At 35.5% G+C, this 24809-nt stretch overlaps 1 protein-coding gene across 9 annotated transcripts in view; it reads right to left on the bottom strand.

The window, feature by feature from the left end:
* Positions 1-24809, bottom strand: part of HMBOX1 (homeobox containing 1) — a 196810-nt gene that overhangs the window by 57967 nt on the left and 114034 nt on the right. For all 9 annotated transcript variants that reach the window (XM_019828625.3, XM_019828626.3, XM_019828627.3 and 6 more), the window contains exon 5: positions 6682-6792. In XM_019828625.3, coding sequence (XP_019684184.1) covers positions 6682-6792 — 111 coding nt within the window. The remainder of the gene's footprint in view (positions 1-6681; positions 6793-24809) is intronic.

The following is a 24809-nucleotide window of genomic DNA, read 5'->3' as shown; positions in this document are numbered from 1 at the left end:
AACCTTTTCCTAATTTGCTAAGATCATTAGATTTTGATAAATGTTTTCTTTGTATATATGATAGTTTTCTTGCTTATCAGGTTTACTTTTGGGTGAGCTTTTGCCAATCAACTAACAAAAGTATGACTACAACATACTATCCCATTCAGAGAAACTAGCTTCTTCAAAAGCAATTTCTCATTGTCCCCTATGTCACACACATGATTTCCCTGACGCTCTTGACACTGCAGTAGTGAAGAGAGAAGGCATTATTTCTGCTCTCCAAATTTATTTTACTTCATGTGCTCCCTGCATGAGCCTCCTGGCAAATTTTATTTGTTTAATTTAGAAATAGGCAGAGCAGTACCACGAGCCAAGAGGAACTCAGTAAACCCTGTCTGCTATAGCAATGTTTAAATTAGACAAGGGAAAAGACTGCTGAGCTTAATTTGATTAAATAAAGGGGGGTTTGATGTCAACCACGGTGAATTTAGTACACACTTCTTTAAAAAAATAGGTATTTTCTTGTAAATGTTTTCATAAGAAACAAGATAAAATGTATTTGATCAGTTTCCATCAGTCCATTTTATTCATACTCCTTGGCAGGCTTTGGGATATGTTGGGAAATTCTAATGATGTGTCTGTTATCAGAGAACTACACTGTATCTATATCAACTGGATTATCAGTAAAAACAACCTAAATATCTACTCTATTCTTTTTCTTGCTGAGTCTACTTAAAAAGAGACTAAAAAACAAACAAACAAACAAACAAAATCCTGTATCCAAATGGATCCAGAATGAAAAGGTTGAAAAAAAAAAAAGAACTTCAGTCAAGGTAATATAGAGAGAAATGATCTGAGCCCAAGAATAGAGGGACAGAATGTACAAACATTTTTTAAATTTATTTTCTAAATACTTATATTTAGAAAAAAAGCACTTTTCATCTTAATGATTTTTCTTAATTTTGCATTTTCCCCCCAGAATATATGCAATGGGATGGTACCATTTCCATTTATTCTGATGAGCAAGTAAAAAATTATGATATAAAAGAACTTATCAATAAACAGGTCTGGACTATGTGAACCTAGGTTCTGTAGTTTTTATATCTTGAAAGCTGTTAACAAGGCAGGTTAATTTCTTTTTTTTTGCCTCTCTCTCTCCTTCCCTCCCTTCCTTCTTTCCCTTTCTTCCTCCTTCTCTCTTTTCCATGAAACTTTGTATGTACTTTTTGAATATATAGTACAAGTACAAAATTGATAAAGATACAAAAGGTTATACAGTTAATAGTATTCCTGCTACCTTGTACTCCCAGTCTCTCTGAGCCTCCACAGAACTTTTCTTAGGTCCGAATACAGCCTACTAGAAATGTTCTATGTTTACATAAGCATATACATGTGTGTATGTATTCCCTCTATATAAATGGCAGTATACTCTAATGTTTTCACCTTACTTTATTCACTTAAGAATTTGATATTTCTACATATAAGTTTAACTCATATAAAGCCCTCTTTAAAAACTAGCTATTTAGTCTCCATACTATTCCATTTTATAGATATACTATAATTCATTTAACTGGTTCTTGATTGAGAGGCATTTAGGTAGATTCCAATCACCCCTGCAATGACCTGCAAAGAAAAATTCTCATGTACTACAAGCAACTAATGACTGGACAGTGCATAAGCTATTTTTAGGTGTTAACATAATTTTAGTTCATCTTATCTAAACAGAATAGTAGTTTCAAAGGTCCATGAAGAAAAAACAATACTAATTCTTCAGCTACAATCAAAGGTTATTTTAAAGTCAACAAAGATGCATTTATACCTAGAAAGAATTCTATACCATATTAGCTCTTATATTGAAGGTGAAAATGCAATGAAAAACTTCTAAAAATTAACTTTCCATCACTAACATCCAATTACTGTTAATGCTATGAAAACTACCAGTTGACAATTATAAACTTATCCTCCTCTCTTCAGCTAACTTTAAATTTTGTCCTACAGAAAACCAGACTAGAAAGAACTTGGAACCTATATGGATTTGGTTTTCAAATAAAAATAGGAAGTCCTTTAAAAAGGGGACAATCAGGGGCGCCTGGGTGGCGCAGTCGGTTAAGCGTCCGACTTCAGCCAAGTCACGATCTCGCGGTCCGTGAGTTCGAGCCCCCCGTCAGGCTCTGGGCTGAAGGCTCAGAGCCTGGAGCCTGTTTCTGATTCTGTGTCTCCCTCTCTCTCTGCCCCTTCCCTGTTCATGCTCTGTCTCTCTCTGTCCCAAAAATAAATAAACGTTGAAAAAAAAATTTTTTTAAAAAGGGGACAATCAGCAATACAACTTCATTGAAAACCAAATGTACATAATTTAGAGGACAGCTCTAAATAATCACTAAAAACAAAAAGAAAAAATGTTTTGTTTTTTAAACAAAGCAGGCTCCAGGCTCTGAGCTGTCATAATTTAGAGGAATTTAGTTTTTTATTATTTACTTTTAAGTAAACTGTACATCCAACATGGGGCTCAAACTTACAACCCCAAGATCAAGAGTCACATGCTCTACCAAATGAGTCAGCCAGGTGCCCCTAGGGGAACTTATTTTTAAAAGGAGGTACTATTGGGGCGCCTGGGTGGCGCAGTCGGTTAAGCGTCCGACTTCAGCCAGGTCACGATCTCGCGGTCCGTGAGTTCGAGCCCCGCGTCAGGCTCTGGGCTGATGGCTCAGAGCCTGGAGCCTGTTTCCGATTCTGTGTCTCCCTCTCTCTCTGCCCCTCCCCCGTTCATGCTCTGTCTCTCTCTGTCCCAAAAATAAATAAACGTTGAAAAAAAAATTTTAAAAGGAGGTACTAGCTCCTTAAAGAAACCAATTCCTTATCAACAGCTGGATGAATGCTATTAGTGTTTTCCCATTTTCCTGTTTTAATGCCCTAGTTCCACCTTCCTCCAATTTCCTGATAATGGTTTAGTGGAACTCTGATCCCAAGACAAACTGAAAAAATAAGATAAAAAACAAAACATTTTTTCTTTTTGTTTTTAGTGATTATTTATTTTTGAGAGAGAGAGAGAGAGAGAGAGAGAGAGAGAGAGAGAGAGAGAGAAACAAAGCATGAGCAAGGGAGGGGTAGAGACAGAGAGGGAGCCACAGAATCCAAAGCAGGCTCCAGGCTCTGAGCTGTCAGTACAGAGCCCAACGTGGGGCTTGAACCCATGACCTGAGCTGAAGTCAGATGCTTAATTGACTGAGCCACCCAGGTGTCCCTCTTTTTTTTTAAGTTAAGAAAATTTACTTTTACAAACCCTTGTGTAGAGGGTTTTCAATAGAACGCAGCTAGGGAGCTGCTTTGCTATGTAGGAAACCTGGACCCAGAAGCAGGTCACCTACGAATGGTTTAGCACCAGGTTCCCCACCAAAGTGCACTGCGTGAGGGGTGAGGGGTGGTCCCCTCTCCAGCCGACCCGTTTCCTGACCTAGGGCCTCTCTGTACCCCACCGGTCCTGACCCTAGGCTGTATTGCTCCATCTGGGCGGGATTCTGACATAGACACATTTAATGATAATCCCACAGATGGCAGCTTTGTCCCATTGGCTCCTCAGCCAAGCACTCAACAATTTTTAATAAAACAGCTTCAGAAGAACACTATATCACCCCAGTACTAAAAACTGGACTCCAATAGTAGTATTCCACAGTCAGCAGTGCTATCAGATCAGCTACAACAACAAGGCTGCGGTGGCCTGAGAGCTGTACCTTAGTCCCCTTCCTCCTTCTGGTGAATTTATTTTCCTGGCATCCTAGTCTCCTCCTGGAATTAGAGCTCAGCCTTGAAATCCCAGTGTGAGATAGGAATGTAGCCTCACCAACTGTGATGATATGTCAAGGCACTGTTCTAAGTGCCAATGCAAGAGACAAAAATCCCTTTTCTTATAGAGGATGAATGCCTGACACAGTTGACTGGTATTTGTCCTTCAAATTCTTCACTATTCTGCCCTATACATTTTGGAATATCTTGACAATCTCTCTGGTGTTCCCTCCTGGCAGACAATTGCTGAGATGTGCCAGGTTTATGAACCCCCTAGGTATAGCTCCTTATTTACCTACCTGAACCTTTGTTATCAGCCTAAACTGCTCTATTAAGCAGACCAAGTGCCAAGTTTTTGTCATTCACCATCTGATTTGCTTTGTTGTATGTGAGTCATGGATGAAGTGATGTCTTTGGGAAGACTGCTTAGAGTTGAGTTTTAAGTGTTGCTTCAAGTATGATTTTATTTTAAGACTGTCTAATAGGGTAGCCACTAGCCACATGTGGCTATTGAGCACCTAAAAGTGGCTGGTTGAAAATGGTGTGTGCTTCAAGTGTAAAATACACTTGAATTTCAAAGAATCAGTATAAAGAGAAAGAAAAAGAGAAAGAAGTCTCAATAATTTTGAAAAGTATCGAATTAAACTTGAAGTGTCAATATATCTTTGCTAAATAAAATAGATTATTAAAATTAATTTTAGCTATTTCTTACTTTTTAAAATGTGGCTACTAGATAATTTTAAATTACATGTCATTTGCATTGTATTTCTATTGAATTGTGCCCCTTTAGAACATTTAGCTAATGGCAGCAACAATAGAGTCATTAGTTTGAGAGATCTGCTTGCCTATCTACCTATCATAAGAATACCTAAAAATGAAAGTTCTTTGCAGAAAAACTGCCAGCTAATAAATGTTGAAGGAATACTAAATAAATAAGATCAACACCACTTTGCAATCCCCAACAGAATAACTCATTAAGTAAGCATCATCAATGGATGCTAAAACCATTAACAAAAGTTTGCTGTTCATCCAGTGACAAAATGACACCCTACAGATTATTTACAAATTGCAAAGACAAGATCCAGTGATTCTTACTTTAACAAATGATCGAACTTAGCATATGAACAGTGCTACAACCTGACATTACATAAACCTTGATACATGAGGTAAACGTTACTCACAAAGCATTTTGCCCCAATGTTTGTGAACATTTTCAAACATACAGAAACAAAGAAGAAATTTTATGATGAAAATCTATACTCATATAACATTGTACTCCTTTACTTTATCACATTATCTATCTCCTTATCCACTTTATTTTGATGCATTTCAAAGTATATTGTAGACATTACTACATGCCCTCTCTAAATAATCTATGAAGTATTCTTGCCAAAAATGTTTAATTTGAATCTAATCAAGCCTCTAATCCTAACTTGTAGTTTACAGGAAATACAGGCACTAGAGAGGAATAATTTAATTGACCCTAAGAGAAAAGAGAAAAATGCAGAATATGGGACATTCTGTAAGGTTAGAGAGTTTAAAAAGTTTATGTTATGAAAAAAAAAAAGTGAGTGACCAGACTTAAGAGTCTAAAGAGATATGACAAATTCCAATTTGTCAACCTAAATCAGATACTATTTGATTAAAAATAAAGACATTCTTGCAACTAGAGAAATAGGAATATAAACTAGATGTTTGTATCTATTATATAACCATAGGGGCTGTGGTTATTCAGGCGATTATTCTTTTATTCAGGAGAGGAATGCTGAAGAGAAAGACAGGTGTATACATGCATATACATAGATTTTTAAATTTATTCATTTATTTTACAGGGATAAAGCAAATACAGCAAAATGTTAACAATTATTGTATCTAAAAAGAGGGTAAACAGGTGTTCACTGTGTTGGTCTTTCAACTTTTCTGTACATCTGAAACATTTCAAAATAGAAACTGGGGGAGGGTAGATAAAAAAAAATCCATTGCAGAGATGTTGATATGGTCTGTCTATTTTGTCCTGCCTGGGCCTTTCAGATCAGGAATGTGATCTTTAAAAAAACAAAAACAAAAAACTTACCACTCACATACACATAAATATGTTTTGCAACAGTATTTCTACCTCAGAGTCAATACTATTATTAGCTAAGTCTTCAATATGCAATATTCCAACTGATGATTTAACCTATAATAAGCAATGGCTTTAATGCTGTGCTATTACAGAATACAGCTCAATCACAAGGCTAACCTTGAGATTAGGCTCGCTGCCACCAGTCTGTGTAGTGTGTAGATTGAAACAGGCTGTCATACAACATCAGACTCTATATACCATTTGTTAAGGGTATCCTACAACAGATCTTGCCTACTCCTGGCAACTTCAGACATAAAGGTTCTCGCGATCTTTTTTCCTTCAGATTTCATTCTACTTTCCAACCTATTGCTGCTGCCAAAGTCATCAGGGCAGTTTCAATCTAAAGTCCAAAGACATGCTCATCATCCAGGTAATTAGAAATAGAAGATCATTAGTAGAGATCACTGGATACAGTATAGAATAAACTAAATAAAAGTATGAAATTAACATTATTAACTAAAGTAACATTTAGAAAAAAAATAGATATGGAATCTTATGTGTGAACCTATAGTTGAAAAAAGAAATCAGCCACTGCTGCTTTCAAACTATGGTTAGAAAAAGCATATAACCTGGAAACAAAGAGGTGCCTTGGAGGAAGGAGTGAAAAGGACTAGTATTAGACACTAAACTAAAAACTGATATAATCAGGGCTTAGGTTTTACAGTTTAGAAGGAAAAAGGAACAACAGGAAAGTATGAAACCACCTTAGTGAAGACAAGTCAGCATACAAATTTAAAAAAGTAATTAATTATAGTCTTGTTTCAGATGCAATAAAATAAGGAAATGATATTTACCAGGGTTTGTCTTCTCAAGTTGATACCATCGGTAAAATGCTCTTTTCTTCTGTTCGCTCAGGTCTGATCCCTGCTGCAACAGCCAATGAGAGATCCGGCTCTGACTGATCCCTGTGTAGAAAGAGAAACAGCTGTTGCGGGTACTGAAATTACAGGGAAGCTGAGGGCTATGTCGGTCCTAGGTTAGTGGGTGCTTTATTCTCTGTGTTACTCTATAAGGAAGCAACTCGAGCAAACTCTCTCCTGATAAGACTTCTTTGTAAAGGCTGACTGCCCGCCCTGGCTAGAATATACTCAGCAATGATCTACTAGAGGTGAAAGCATTTTATTAACTGAGACTTGAAAGTGGTCTTATTAATTGAGACTTGAAAGTGGTCTCTAAAATTAATCTATAAGCTAGGTTCATGTGAGATAAATGAAGAGATTCCTAATTAATAGTTATATGTCAGAAGTCTATTAGATTTGTGCTCCTTCTATCACTACCTATACCCCAATCCTGGTTGAGAATATTAGAACTTTTACCTGATACTGAGAAGAAAAAAAAAAAAAAATGAAGCCAGCAAGTTTTGCTATTCATTATAAATACTGATGAAAAAGATTTAGGGACTGAGAAAGGAGAGGTCATGAAAACCTTTTCAATAAGGTTTCTGGCTTATTTGTTAATTTACGTAGGTGTTTTCAGACGTGTTACTATTAGTACAGGTAATGAAGAATTGAAAGAATTTTAGAATTAAGCTGCAGGATGACCTCTTAAGAAATCTCAAGAGGTAAAGACATTCTTCTAAGACACAGACTTATAACAGTAAAAAAACTGAATAGAATATAAAGCAGTAGTTTTCAACTACCTCCAAAAAGTTCCTGACAGCAATTAATTAGAAATGTGAAAAACGTCCACATCTGAAAGTAAAAACACATGTCTAAAACTTACTAGTATGAGAATCATGCTTCTTCTGGTCATTGTAGCTATTCCAAAATGAATAATTCAATATACAACTGGCAAAAGCAAAGAATAATAGGAAAGATAAAACTCTCTTATACACTCATAAGGCATCTTCCAGAAGACCCTTCAGTTCTCACAGAGGGTTAACAGTATCTAAATTCTCCCAAGGAATTATTTATGGTAACTGGATAGTACCGAATGCCACCTGTGCCAACACCTGTTTAAAACCATAATGCACAATAGGAAGGGTGCTATCATGGAAGTAATCACACCTCCTAACATGAGAAGAAGCTGGAGGTCTGGTGATCACATTTAACTCATTAAAAGCAAGCCCCTGGAGTTTCATACTTTAAAAACCAATGTTAATAGAATATTTCAGGAAACCAGGGAAAGGAGATTTGTTAAAAGAAAGGTTGGGGTTCGAAGAAAATTTCTCTGATTGGAAATACCCTTCACTTTCAAGGGTGAAAGTCAAATAGGTTCTAAAACCTAAGTGATTACATTATCAAGTAATTCACAGTAGTTTTCCAGTGGACTGAAGATGTATGTGATGCAGGTGTTGGCAGCTAGCACTGTATGCTTGTTCTAAGAGAATGCAAATTATTCTGGATAATTAAATTGGCTGTGTTTAGCAACGCTTTCACCAAAAGTCTAGTTTCAGATATTATACTACCTTTTATACTACTTTTAAACAAGATGAAAAAAACAACCATTTCCCACTATGAAATCAAAATTGGTTTTCAGGTCATAAAACGAAAATATTTAATATGGATTCTTCATATTGGCACCATACTACTCGAAACCAGAGCTAATTTGAGAAAAATCTGTTGAGAAAATAAAAAAAAGAATACACAGAGATTCTGAAACTTTCAGTATTAAATCTGCACACAGATCACAGAGCCAGTAGATACTGGAACTGTCCAGGTTCTGGTGGTGCTGTAGTGGAGGAAGAGGGAAAAAGCCCATCAAAGGAGATTAAATTATGATCTAGTCACATAATAAAATATTGGGCAGACTTTTTTTTTTAATGTTTATTTTTGAGAGAGAAAAAAAGAGAGAGACAGAGCATGAGTCAGGAATGGGCAGAGAGAACCAGAGACACAGAATCCAAAGCAGTCTCCAGGCTCGGAGCTGTGAGCACAGAGCCCGACATGGGGCTCAAACTCACGAACTGCAAGATCATGACCTGAGCTGAAGTTGGTGCTTAACTGACTGAGTCACCCAGGCGCCCCTGGGCAGACTTCTAAAAATATTCAAAAACAGCCATCAAAAACAAATAATAACAAACCAAACAAACAAAAAGGCATCAATACCAAATGGCTGGCAACAACGTACAATATATGGAACTCTCATACTGCTGATGGAAGGGTAAGAAGTCAGGGCCACTTTGGAAAACAACTGGGCAGTATCTACTAAAGGTGAATAAATGCATACCGCATGACCTAGTAATTTCTTTCCTTGATATACAGCAATTTGTACATACTCAATAGAAGTGTGTGCAAAAGGCATGTACATCTTGTACATGTACAGACCCACAGCATTTATTCATAATGATCCCCAATCTGAAACAACTCAAATGCCTATCAACAGGAGAATACATAAAAATAATGATTTATACATTCAACTAGAGACTACCATACCAAATAGCAAAAGAATAAACAAACCACTGCTGTATGCAACCATATGAATAAATCTCACAAAAATAATATAGGCCAAAAAAAGTTAGATGCACATAAAAAAGTCACACACAACTATATGACTCAATGCATATACAGCTAAAAAACAGACACAATTTATCTATATGGGTGGCAATCAGAATAGTGGTTACCTACAGTTAGGAGAGGCAGTATAAAGAAGGGTTATGTAGTGATTGGCATCATTACTGATCTTGATCTGGGTGACAGTTATATGTGTATATTCACTTTATAGAAATCATTAAGCTGGACACTTTTTACTGAATATTTCAATTAAAAAAAAGTTTGCCCCAAACATTTTCAAAATTGTAGGCAATGTTTAAAAGAATACATTGATATGTGTCAATATGGAAAGATGCCCATGAATAAATGAAAAAGTACATAGTTTTATGAATATATTTTTACATAATCTACATTGTTTTGTGAAGTAACAAAACCTTATATATAGAAAGATACACAATAGGAATTCAGAGTGATATATTTTTCATACATTGTATACCTCTACATTATTTTCTTAGTCTTTCTACAAATATGTATTAGTTTATTTTATATTTAGCCTTTCCTTATAAACACTACATACTTTGTTGGTTGCTTTAAAAACACTGTAATGATGCTAAACAACAGAGATGTGCAAAAAGAAGTTAATTTCAGCCTTCCCTCACCAATTCCACTGAGGTAAGTAATGTTAACTGTTAATTTATGTTGTTCCACAATTTTCTCCATATGTAATTATTAATTTATAAAACAAAAGAAGATAATAAAGAATATCCTCCTGTCTAGTCTTTTATGTATGCAGATAATAAACAAAGAACTTCTTCCCTGTAAATTTAATTCGTTTTCATATACTAAATACAGAAAACAAAGTAATAAAGCAAGTAGTTTTTTCCAGAAGAGGTACTACAAAAGCTGAGTATGTACAATAACACATTTCACAGTCATTTTTCTTGGTTAGCAGCTTGCTGATAGGTGAGGTTCCTCTAACATGCATCCTTCTGTGGCTGGTCCATGCCTTTGGTCCATGGTTCAGTTGAGTTGGTCCATGCTTCAACTGAGGTAGGTGTCAGAAAGCCCTGCTGCTTTTGTCTGCTTTGGTACTCCTTCTTGGGAGAAAAACTCCCTAACTCCCCTCCCACTGCTGAAAAAAATAAAAAGTCATTCTCCACATGTTTTAGCTCCTCATAACCCCTTCTCCACCTTTCACAGGGCAGAAGAAAGGAAAAATTTACATATAACTTTCATACACTTAGAGACTACAACTAACTCCCATTAATTTCTTTCCAATAAGAAAGTGATGGATAACAAAGGACAAAAAAATGCCAGTCTCATGCACATTCTTTTCTGAGCTTCAGCTTTGTCATGCTCCTTCCAGTTCCTCAAATGCCACGCTCCCTTCCACTAGAGGGCTCTCTACCACAACCCAATCTGGTCAAAATCCCTAATGCTACAATTTAAATGTTCTCTCTTCCTTCCGCTTCCTGTGGAAAGCCACAACTACTGACCACTCCCATCATCTTCATCTTTGAAATGCCAGATACAACTGCCCAGTGCGAGTTTTCAGTCAGCTTCAGGGACTGCTTTGCTAGCTCCTTAAATGCTAGTGTCCCAAGGGTTCCATCTCTAAGAATTTTCTCTTACTCTACTCTACACACTCTTCCTTTGGTCATCTCAACTGTCAATAATCGTGACGTTAAAATTCTAAGTGCCGATGACTTCCAGAGCACCAGACTGTTATTTCAACCATCTGCTAGATAGTTTCATGAAATTTTGCCACAGGTATTCAATATCATTAATTTAATTCATTATCCTCCTCCTTTAAATCTGCTCTTCTTCTGTGTCCCCCCCCACCCCATCTCAATTTTACCTACCATTCTATTCTTTCCTCCAAATCTCACATGCTTACTATATCCAATCACTTCTTAAAATTCTCTTTATGTTCTAATTCTCATGTCTGCAGTTTGGAATCTCACTCCCTTTTGCCTGGAGAATTGAAATAACTTTGATATGAGAACAAGCCATCTAAGATCCACAAAGTACAAAATCCTCATGATCAGATCTTTTTTATTACAAGATCATTGCACAGTTGAAAAAGTAAAATGTGATTCTTCAAGTAATTTTCTACCTGAGAACTGCAGTCATCTCTATAATTTACCTTCCACAGTGTAACCAGAGTTGTATCTCAAAAGTTTTAAGTTAAAACACATTCTCCATAGGGGCGCCTGGGTGGCTGAGTCAGTTAAGCATCCGACTTCAGCTCAGGTCATGATCTCACAGTTCGTGAGTTCGAGCCCCACGTCGGGCTCTGTGCTGACAGCTCAGAGCCTGGAACCTGCTTCAGATTCTGTGTCGCCCCCTCTCTCTGCCCCTTCCCTGCTCATGCTCTGTGTCTCTCTGTCTCTTAATAGTAAATAAACGTTAACAAAAATAAAATAAAAAACGCATTCTCCATAAAAATAATTCACTAACATGCAGAAAAAAGTCCATCCTCCATCTCAACTTATCTCTTATTCCCTATCCTAAAAATATCCTTGTTTATTTGGCATGAAACCTTCCAGACTCTTTCCTATGCACTTATGTCTTTTAAGACATAAACATGTATCTGTATACATATATAGTTTAAAAAAAAAACACACACATTTGTAGTTATTCTATACGTAATAAGTAATGTTTCGCACATAATGCCTTGGAATTTTCTCATGTAGTACATAATGAATTTTCATCATTCTAATGGCTATGTAATATTCTACACCACAATCCACCTACATATCTACCTGTTATTGAACATTTCAGTTGTTGCTAATGGTTTAATTATACATGATATATACATGACATACATGATATATATATATATATATATATATATGCACACACACACATATACATACACACACGATACAGGATAATTATGGTTTAATTACACATGATGATGAAATAAGCACTCTATGCATATCTCTGTGCATATGAATGGGTATTTTAGGAGAGAGTCACAAGAATGGAATTTTTGATTCATAGTATATGAGCATTTAAGTTTGTGACAATACCGAAGAGGACTGTACCACATTTTATACTCTAACCAAGTGATGAGAATGTCTCCTTACATTCTCACGATTATTGAATACTATAAAACTTATTTTTGAAAGTCTTTCATTTTGAAATACATGCTCATTATAAAAAAAATTATAAGCAATTCAAAAGGAAAAAAAATAAGAGGAAAACTAATTAAAAAAACAAAACAAAACACAGGAGCACCTGGGTGGCTCAGTCAGTTAAGTGTCCAACTTGTCCAACTCTTGATTTTGGCTCAGGTAATAATCTCATGCTTCGTGAGATCAAGCCCCATGTTGGGCTCTGTGCAGACAGTGCAGAGCCTATTTGGGATTCTTTCCTTCCCTCTCTCTCTCTCTCTCTCTCTCTGCCCCTCCCCTGCTCATGCAGTGCACTCTCTCTCTCAAAATAAATAAATAAACAAATAAATAAATAATAAAAAACATACACATCTAAAACAAAACCAAAAACCCCCAAACCCCCCCACCCCCATACGCATCCAAATTCTCACCACTAAAATATAACTATACTCATAACAAGATCATCCCAAGCATATGTAGACATAGGATAGGCAGAATTACTAAAATGACATACTACAGACAAAATTTAAAAACATAAAAACATAAAATTCAGTCTGATTTAGATGTAAGAAAAAAAATTTTCAACGTTTATTTATTTTTGGGACAGAGAGAGACAGAGCATGAACGGGGGAGGGGCAGAGAGAGAGGGAGACACAGAATCGGAAACAGGCTCCAGGCCCTGAGCCATCAGCCCAGAGCCCGACGCGGGGCTCGAACTCACGGACCGCGAGATCGTGACCTGGCTGAAGTCGGACGCTTAACCGACTGCGCCACCCAGGCGCCCCTAAGAAAAAAATTTTTAATAAACTAGAGTGTAAATAAAGATCAATTCAACTTTAGTAAATGCTTCTGTGAATTTAGCAAATTCAAATAAGATACCTAAAAAAATGCATTAAAACAAGAAAAAGGATTATACAAAAGCACTGGGAGGCTGGAAGCATTACTTTCTGACTTCTGGCCAGAATGTAATGGCTCCTGGCTAAAAAGCTGAGGAATTAGCAGGCTGTGGTGGCCAGGCTCTAAGATGACCCCTAATAATCCTCGTTGTCTTCCTCCTTTTGTGTAATCCCCTCCAACACTGCTTGAGGGTTGGTTTATGCAACTAACAGACTATGGCAGAAATGACAGTCAGCAACTTCTGTGCTAGGTCACAAATGACATTACAGTTCCTGCCTTGCTCTGAAAGTTGGTCCTGAGGGAAGCTAGTTGCCATGCTGTGAGACCACTCAACCAGACCTATGGATAAACTTATATATCAAAAAACGGAGTCATTCTATTAACAGCTATGCAAGTGAATCACCCTGGAAGGGACTCCTCTGGTCTTAGTTAAGACTCCCAATGACTGCTACCTCCTGAGAACACCCTGAACCAGAAAGATCTAAGCTGCTCTTGGACTCTTGACCCAGAGAAACTGAGACAATAAATATTTAGGTTTCAAGTTGTTAAGATCTGATATTCTTTTTTTTTTTTAATGTTTATTTATTTTAAGAGAAAGAGTGTGAGCAGGGGAGGGGCAGAGAGAGAGGGGAAGAGAGAGAGAATCCCAAGCAGGCCCTGCACTGTCTGCACAGAGCCCAGTGCGGGGCTCAGTCTCCTGAACCATGAGATCATGACCTCAAGCCTAAATCAAGAGTCGGATGCTTAATCAACTGAGCCACCCAGGCACCCCCTAGATCTTACATTATTTCTTATGCAGCAATAGATAACTCATATGCATACATATACTATACTTTCCCCATCTCTCTCCCTGGCCTTTATACCCCACTCCTGATATTTGGAATATATTTTTGCATAGTCAACATTTGTAATCTGTTCTGGATTCATAATTCCCATAGTTGTTTACTCAAAGTTCTAAATTTGAATGGATTCAAGATTTACCATACAGTTCCCCAGGTTTTCCACTCTATACATTTTTTGTTTTTAATTGAAACATATTTTACTTACAGTAAAGTACACTACTCTTAAATATATATTTCAATGACTTTTGACTGTGTATACACACATATGACCATTGCTCAAATTAGTATAATAGATTATTTTCATGCTCCCTAAAAGACCCTTCTTGTGCCTTTCCAGTTAATCCCAAATTCTACATTTTCAATTTAATTTTTGGCAATATTTCTTCATCAAGAAGTTTTTATTACTGCAGATTTATCGATGCTATTCTTCCCAGTCCTTGTATGCTTATGTTTGTCTTCCATGTTTATTTTTTGAGGACAACACTACAAGGGAAATAATATTGGGGGGATTAGGGTTTCCTTCGAAATCTGTTTGGCTGGAGTGATGTCAATGGGAATGGCAGAGTAAGGGCCTCTGAAAAGCCAGTCCTTCATAAATGCAACAAGAGCAAAAGCAGCTCTACCATAAAAATACTGGCAAAAATTATTAGAATCAATGTTTTCAGAACTCTGGAAATTAACAAAAGGCTTGCAACAATCCAAGGAGTACTTATTCAAGAAAAAATGCTAAATTTTAATGAGATGTTTGACATTTTAACCAGACCTACACCCATTCCCATCATCCCAGCAGCACAGTAGACTTGAAAACCAATATTCCTGCAATCACAGTGGAAACCAGGTGTAGCCTAGTAGCCACTGGAGGGGGTAAAGCAGGTTTGGAGTTCTCTAAAACACCACTCAAAGAGAACTGTCATTATTTGACCTGTCAATTCTCTGCCAACTCCCATGCACAAGTCTTGTCCTTATTGATTCAGACCTCATTCAGGGTGAATAGCCTTTTCCCTGGGAGGGGAGAAGAAGGGTGGTGGTTTGTTGAAAACAATCAGAGGCAGTCATTTAACAACACCATTAATATTAACTGAGGTAATGACAACAGTTGGGGCAAACAAGCAGTTAATCAAAATATTTAAAAAGCTGAGGAATGAGATGTCTATGAGTATCTCTGAAAAGCTTTGACAGGGGCACTTGTAAAGCATGCAACTCTTGATCTCAGGGTTATGACTTTGAGCCCCATACTGGGCATGAGCCTACTTAAAAAAAAAAAAAATGCTTTGACATATTTTTGGCCTTTTAGGCCAGGTGCATGTGTAGGGCTGTGTATATGCCTAGGTCCATGTGCATGATCAGAGTAACATACATGTGAAACTCCTAAGCTCTCACTTCTGGCTGACCTTGAGGCATGGTGTAAAGAGAAAGTGAAGGCAAAGGCAGAATTATGAAATGCCTATCTGAGCATTAAAAGCATACCACAATACACATTCAGAGCCCCTCTACAAAGCTGGGAAACTTATTGTTCCAGACATTTAAGGAAATCTCTGTCCAATAATTAGCTGACAACTAAGCTAACAAGAAACTTCAGTAGCCACACACTGTATATAGGATTAGTTCAAGAAAGTCACTAAACAAAGAAAGACTAACAATATCAAACACTAATAACAACAAATCCAAGGGTAAGGAGGAATCTGATTTCCAGATTTCTACATTATTTAAGAAGTGCCCAATTTGAAAAATAAAATTTATAAACCATGCAAAGAAATAAGAAGTATGACATATGCATAGTAAAAAAAAGCCATCAATAAATGTCTTTGAAGAAATTTGTGGACTTACCAGACACAAATTTAAAATAGCTATTTTAAAGATATTCAAAGAAGCAGACAAAACATGTCTAAAGAACTAAAGGAAAGACTGAGAAAAATGCCTTATCAAACAAAACATCAATAAAGAGACAGGAATTATAAGAAAAAATCAAATAGAAATTTTGGAGTTGAAAAGTACAAAAAGTGAGAGGAAGAATTTACTAAAGAGGCTCAACATTAGAACTGGCAGGAGAAAACTAAAGACAGGTCAATTGAGATGTTCTATCATGAGAAACAGAAAAGTAAAGAAAGAATATTTGAAAAAATAATGGCGAGTTTCCAAATTTTATAAGAAAACATTAATCTACACATCCAAGAAGCTCAGAAGTCTTTATGTAATGTAAATTTTGAGAGATCCACACATAGACCATAAACTGTTGAAAATCAAAGACTAAGAAAATTTGAAAGCAGCAAGAGAAAAAAGTGACTCATTATGTACAAGGAATACTCAGTAAGATTAATAGCTGATTTCTCATTAGAAACAGTCAGTAGAGGCAGTAAGATGATATATTCAAAGTGCTGGGGAGAAAAAAAGAATGTCAATCAAAAACTCTATATCCAGCAAAACTATCCTTCCAAAATGAAAGAGATATTAAGACACTATCAAACTCTGGGGTGCCTGGGTGGCTCACTCAGTTAAGCATCTGACTTCGGCTCAGGTCATGATCTCACAGTTTGTGGGTTCAAGCCCCATGCTGGGGGCTGACAGCTCTCTGGTGACAGCTTGGAGCCTGAAGCCTGCTTCTGATTCTATCTCCCTCTCTCTCTGCTCCTCCCCCACTTGTGCTCTGTTTCTCTCTCTCAAAAATAAATAAACATTAAAAAAACTAAAAAAAAAAGAAAGACATTGTCAAACTGGATAGAATCTGCTGTCAGCTGACCTGACCTACAAGAAAAGCTAAGAGAAATATTTTAGATGAAATGAAAGGACACAAAATAGTAATACAAATACACAAAAAGAAATAAAGAGTGCCAGTAACTGCAATGATGAAGTAATGACAAAACACAGTATTAAAGTATTTTTTTGTTTGGAACTACTTTTATCCCTATTTGATTTCAAATTAGATAATGCAATAATTATAAATCAAAGTTGATAGGCACACAATGTGTAGCGTTTAATTTGTGTGACAATAATAGCACAAAGGAGAAGGAATGAAGCTATAAGGGAGTCAGGTTTTTCTCTATTATTGAAATTAAGTGGCTATTAATCTGTACTAAGCTATTATAAATTAAATAATTATAATTACATACTTATAAGTTAATGGTAATCCTCAGGGCAACCACTAAGACAATAACTGAAAAAAAACATAGTAAAAGAAATGACAAGAGATTTAAACTGATATACTAGAAAATATCTATTTAACACAAAAGAAGGAAGTAACCAAGCAATAAGGGGAACAAAACAGACGCAAGTCATGACAAACAAATAACAAAATGGCAGATGTAAATCCTACCTCATTATAATTATATTAAATTTAAATGGATTAAGCACCCCAATAAAAAAAGCAGAGACTGGCAGAATGGATGAAATAAAAACATGATCCAACTGTATACTGTCTATAAGAAATACATTTTAGACTCAAAGACATGAAGAGGTTGAAAGTAAAAGAATGGTAAAAGATATACTATGTAAGCATAGGCAAATGAAAACCTGAGTGGCAATACTAATATCAGACAAAATAGACTTAAACAAAATTTGTAAGGAGGGACAAAAAAAGGACATTTTACAATGACAAAAGGGATAACACATGAGGAAAAAACAAAACAAAACAAAACACATACACACCAAACAACAGAATGCCAAAATACATGACACAAAAACTGACAGAATTGAAAGGAGAAATAGACAATTCAACAGTTATAGCTGGAGACTTCAATACTCACTTTTAACAGTAGATAAAACAACCAGACAGAAGACTAATAAGAAAAAAGACATGAACATCATAAACCAACTAAACCTAATAAACGGCTTAAGAATGTTCCACTCAACAACAGTAGAACACGCATTCTTTTCTTTTCTTTTTTTTTTTTTTTTTAATTTTTTTTTCAACGTTTATTTGTTTTTCGGACAGAGAGAGACAGAGCATGAACGGGGGAGGGGCAGAGAGAGAGGGAGACACAGAATCGGAAACAGGCTCCAGGCTCTGAGCCATCAGCCCAGAGCCCGACGCGGGGCTCGAACTCACGGACCGCGAGATCGTGACCTGGCTGAAGTCGGACGCTTAACCGACTGCGCCACCCAGGCGCCCCATAACACGCATTCTTTTCAAGTGTATGTGGAACATTTTCTGAGACAGACATATGTTAGGCCACAAAACAAGTCTCAATAATTTTTAAATCATACAAAGTAGGCTCTCCAAACACAGAATGAATTAGAAATCAATAACAGAAAATACTGGAAAATTCACAAACATATGGAAATTAAGAGTCCTAACCAATGAGTCAGAGAAGAAATGACGGATATTAGAAAATACCTTGAGATGATTAAAACACATACAGACACTCATAGACACACACACAAACACACAAAACATACCAAACATATGAGATGAAGATAAAGAAGTGCTCAGAGTGCTCAGAGAGAAATTTATTGCTGTGTCTCTACTGAAAAAAAAAAAAAAAAAAAAGACGAATCAATACTCTAGCCTTGTACCTTAAAAACTCTAGAAAAAGAGCAAACTTACTCCAAGGCAGGCAGAAGAAAGAAAATGAAATAATATAGAGGAGAAATAAATGAAGCACAAAATAGAAACATAATAGAGAAAACCAAAAAATAATACATTTGTTCTTTGAAACAGGCAAATAGGATTGAGAAACTTTTAGGTAGACTGACAAGCAAAATGAGGGAAGACTCAAAACTAAAATCAGGAATGAAAGAGAGGGCATTACTACTGACCTAACAGAAATAAAAAGGGAACAACAATATGCCAACAAATTATAAAACCTACATGAAATGACAAATTCCTAGAACAACCTACCAAATCTGATTCAAGAAGAAACAGAAAATCTGAACAGGTCTATAGCAAGTAAAGGTACTGAATTAGTAGTCAAAATCTTCCCACAAAGTCAGATGACTGCACTGTAAATTCTACCAAGTGTTTCAAAACTAATTAGCACACACATACACACACTCACTCTAATCCTTCACAAACTCAATTAGAAAAAGAAGGAAACACTTCCCAATTCATTCTGTAAGGCCAAAACCAGACAAAGACACTGCAAGAAAACTACAGATCAACATCTCTTATGAGTATAGATGTAAATATCCTCAACAAAATACTAGCAAACTGATTTCAACAACATATAAAAAGGATTTTATCCCATGACCAAGTGGGATTTATCTCAGGAAAGCTAGGTTCACTGAATATGTGAAAATCAATGTAATATACTGTATTAGCAAATGACAAAATCCATGGGATTACTTTAATAGACAGGAAAAAGAATTTGACAAAACCCAACACACTTTTGTGCTATAGAACACTGAATAAACCAAGAACAGAAGCAAACTTTCTTACCTTGATAGAGAACATCTATGAAAAATCCACAGCTGACATCATACTTAGTAGTTAAAGACTGAGAGCTTTGCCACTAAGATCAGCAACAACATAAGAAAGTTTGCTCTGGTTCCAGCCAGGACAACCATAAAACAAGTTAAAGAAATAAAAGGCATTCAGACTGGGAAGGAAAAAGGAAAATAACCTGTTTGCAGATGACAGGATGTTGAGTACTGAAGAATCTGAACGAATCCACATGAACACATGCACACACACAAAACTATTAGAATTGTGTTCACCAAGGTTGCAGAACACAAAAATCAACATACAGAATTAAATTTTATTTCCATCCGCTAGCAATGACGCAAAAAAAAAAAAAAAAATTCAAAAACTAATTCTGCGTACAATAGCATCAAAATGAGTAAAATATTTAGGAATAAATCTAACAAAAATAATGCAAAACCTGTACAACAAAAACTACAAAATACTGTTGAAAAAAATTTAAGAATACCTAAGTAAATGGAAAGACATCTCATATTCATGGATTGGAGGATTTAATATCATTAAAATGACAACACTCAACAAATTGATCTACAGATTCAAAGTAATTCTTATTAAAATTCCAGCTGCCTTTTTTTTTTTTTTTTTTTTTTTTTTGCAGAAGTTAATAAAGTGATCCTCAAATTCCTATAGAAATGTAAGGGACCCAGAACAGACAAAACAATCTTTAAAAAAAAAAAAAGAAGAAGAAGAACAAAGTTGGAGGATTCACACTTCCCAATTTCAAAATTTACTGTCAAATTGTATCAAGATTATGTGGTACTGGCATTTAGATAGACATATAGATCAATGGAATAGAACCAAGAGTCAAGAAATAAGTCCAGTCATTCATTTATGGTCAACTGATTTTTGAGAAGGTTGACAAGAAAATTCAATAAGCAAAGAATAGTCTTTTCAGCAAACGGTCCTGGAACCAGATATCCACCTGCAAAAAAAATGATATTGGACTCCTATCTTATATCATATACAAAAATTACCTCAAAATGGATCAGGGACCTAAATGTAAGAGCTGAAATTATGAAACTCTCAGAAGAAAAGAGATATAAATCTGTGTGACTTTGAATTGGACAATGGTTTCTTAGCTATGACACCAAAAGCAACAACAAAAAAAATGATGTCATCAAATTTAAAACACTGTGTGCTCCAAAGGTTACCACCAAGAATGTGAAAATATATGGAAACTCTATATCTGACAAGGCACTTTTATCTAGAATACATAAAGAACTCTTACAATTCAATACTAAAAAATAAAACTCATTTAAAAAAATAGATGAACAATTTCACTAGACGTCCCTCCAAAAATACATACAAATGGTCAAAAAGCACATGAAAATATGGTCAACAGCATTGGTCATTAAGGAGATATAAATCAAAACTATGAGATACCACTTTACAACCACTAGGATGGTTATAGTTAAACAGATGAATAATAACAAGCGTTGGTGATAATGTGAAGCAATTGGATCCCTCATACATTTGTGGGTTTGCAAAATGCAAAACAGTTTGACAGTTCTTCAAAATGTTAAACACAGAATTATCATATAACCCACAATTCCAGTCCTAGGTATATTCCAAGAGATTCTGTCTACACAAAAACTTCACAGTTCAAAGCACTGTGCACAATAGCCCCAAAGTGGAAACAATCCAAATGTCCATCAACCAATGAGTAAATAAAGTGTAGTATATTTATGCAGTGGAAAATCATTTATCTATTAAAAGAAGTACTGATACATGCCACAACATAGGTAAACCTTGAAAAAATTATGCTAAGTAAAGGGAAGGTAGACATGAAAATTCACAGAGTAAATGAGCCTATTTTATGAAACAGCCAGAAATTTGTCTTTAGAGGTAAATCTATAGACAGAAAATAAGTTAGTGATTGCCAGGATCTGAGGGAATGAAGAACTGGGGAATGAATGCTTATAGGTATGGAGTTTCTATGTTGAACTTTATCTATAAAGGAATATTTCCATTATTCTTGTTGCAACATCCCTCTGGAACTGTTATTCTTAAACCAAACATAATGGATCAATCATTCATAACTAAGATACCTTCAGGCAAACTTATTTCCTTCTCCAGGATAGAGGCATGTCAGTTCCCATCATTTTCTCTTGTTTGATTCAGAATTTTTATTTGATTCAGTCTGTGTTTTAAAGTCCATCGAAGACAGAATTTTTCTTTTCTTTTTGTTTATTTTTATTGTTTCTGCTTGGTTATGATAACCAGAAGTGAAGAAAAAATTTATTCCTTTTTTTTTTTCCAGAGAGAGAGAGAGAGAGAGAGAGAGAGCGAGCATGTGCTTGTGCGTGCAAGGAGAGGAGGGGCAGAGGAAGAAGGAGAGAGAGACTCTCAAGCAGGCTGCACACCCAGTGTGGAGCTAGATCTTACAACCATGAGATCATGACCTAAGCTGAATTCAGACATTTAACTGAATGAGACACCCAGGTGCACCTTATACTGCCATTTTAAACCAGCACTTTCCCTTAATCTTCTAATGTTTGTTGGTCTAATGGGGGGGGGGGGGAGGGGGACAAAAAAAACACTGTTAACTTGCAGTTGATTGTTCTTATTTAATTTTCCAAGAGGCTGCAAATCTTTTTTATCTTTACTGGCCATTTATATTAAATCTTTTGTAAATTACATACTGATAGCCTTTGTAAATTTTTATATTGAATTATTTATTGCTTTCATAACATTAATTGTTCTTTTGATATATCATTGATATAAATCCTTTGCTCTCTATATTGCAAATATCTTTCAGTGTGAATCTTGTTACAGTGTCTTTTTTTGGACATATCTTAAAAATTTAGATAGTTAAATCCACCTAACTTTCTTTTGGATTTTATTTATTATGTAGGAAAAGCTTTCTCACCTTAAAATTAAAAAAATATTCAATATTTTCTTCTAATAGTAATATAACAGTAACTTTCATCCAGTATTAAAAAGTATATATATCTAACTCTCTATTCCATATGGAAACTGGTGTTTGTTTCTGGTGTGATGTCAGCACCTATTTTGATTTTTTTCACTTTCAAAAAAACAACCAATGGAAAAACACCATTTCCTTACAGATTTGACATACTTCTTTTAAGCTCAATTTCCTCATATACAAGATCTATTAATGAATTCTGTTCTGTACCATCTGACAATATGATCTTATTTATTTACTCTAACCATACAGTATACTTTAATATCTAATAGGGCAAATTTGTTCAAACTCTCCTCTGTTTTTCTTAAAGAATGTTTTAGCTATGCTTATGCATTTTTTCCTTAGTGTTGAATTTTAGAATTATATCAAAAACAAAATTCTGTTGATACTCTGATTGGTATCAAAAAGCACATAGAACAAGCTGGTAATACCTGAGGTGAATCTAGCCAGTGCACATTATTATTGAGCCTGTAACATGGTATATGTTTTAAAAATTGATGCTTAACAATAAAATCAGTCACCTCCCTCCCACACCTTACAACACATTCCCTTCCTCATCCTACTGTAGACATATAGTGCTGCCTTATTCTTTTATAAACAAACAGTGCTCCATATTATGATACACCATAACTTGCCTAACTAGTCTCCTAGTCCTGGACACTTAGATAATGTTATTTGCAACCTTTTGCTAAAATATAATATGCCGCAATAAATATTCCTGAATATTCATCATTCTAGACATATGCAACTATTTCTATTGGATAAATTGCTAGAAGATAAATTACATGGTCAAAGGGAGTGTACATAAATATTAAACAAAAAAAGTTACACATACAAAAGAATATGTGTAGTTAAAAAATTTTTTAATGTTTGTTTATTTTGAAACAGAGAGAGAGAAAACAGGGGAGGGGCAGAGAGGGAGGGAAAGAGAGAATCCCAAGCAGACTCCAGCTGCCAGCACTGAGCCTGACACAGGGTTCAATCCCACAAATTGCGACATCATGACCTGAGCCAATATCAACAGTCCAATGCTTAAATGACTGAGCCACCCAAGCACCCCAAAGAATATGTGTATTTAAAAGATGATCATTATCATCAAGATTAACCTTATTTAAATATGTATCTAAATTTTATTTATTTAGGGGCGCCTGGGTGGCGCAGTCGGTTAAGCGTCCAACTGCAGCCAGGTCACGATCTCGCGGTCCGTGAGTTCGAGCCCCGCGTCAGGCTCAGGGCTGATGGCTCAGAGACTGGAGCCTGTTTCTGATTCTGTGTCTCCCTCTCTCTCTGCCCCTCCCCCGTTCATGCTCTGTCTCTCTCTGTCCCAAAAATAAATAAACGTTGAAAAAAAAAATTTAAATTTTATTTATTTATTAAACAAGTATTTAGTTAGTATCTGCATGTGGGATAAAGGCAAAAAAGTAGTTTAAGCAGCTACTAAATTGCTAAATGTTAACAGTTGACTGAAAATTGCAGTAGTTACAAGATGGGATACTATGCATTTTTTCAACAGTGATATACCAAAAATCACATTTTACATCTTAAATATATATAATTTTATTTGTAAAAAAAATTTTAAACTAAAACAAAACAAAACAAAACAGAAAAAGACAACCCTATAAAAACTGGTGACAGATTTAAACAGTCAATTCACAGAGAGTGTAAATGGTCAATACATATGAAGTGATGCTTTATCTAAATATTAATCAGGAAAATCATTTAAAACTGCAGTACTGAAATCTGCTAAGAGAGTAAATCTTAAAAGTCCTCATCACAAGACAAAAAACAAATTTTGTAATTATGTATGGTGATGGATGTTAATAGACTTACTGTGATTATTTCACAATGTATATAAATTTTGAATCATTATATTCCACACATAAGACTAATATGTTATTTGTCAATTATACCTTAAAAAATAAAAAGATAAAATTGCAGTGAAATACCATTTCACACTTATCGTGTTAGCAAAACAACGTACAAATTGTTGGCAAAAATGGACAGCAATGGTTAAAGTATAGATAGTTACAACTGATTTGGAGGTCAAGCCAAGCAGGATGTTCATCAATATTTTACCACATTTCATCAAATCTATGACAACACCAATTATAAGATGATCATTATTGTATGTACTAATAAAAGGACAAAACTGCCAAAACAAAAACAAAAACAAAACAACCAAACCCAGTGATAATACTCTTTATGTGTTGATACAGGATAATTTCCAAGTTAGAAAAGTTCAGTGCAGAATAGTGTAAATAGCACATTACCTGTCTGGCAAAAAACGAGAAAGG

The sequence above is a fragment of the Felis catus genome, chromosome B1 (genome assembly GCF_018350175.1).
Source record: "Felis catus isolate Fca126 chromosome B1, F.catus_Fca126_mat1.0, whole genome shotgun sequence".
NCBI lineage: Eukaryota > Metazoa > Chordata > Mammalia > Carnivora > Felidae > Felis > Felis catus.
Note: the sequence above shows the minus strand (reverse complement) of the source record. Positions and strands in the feature narration are given on the sequence as shown.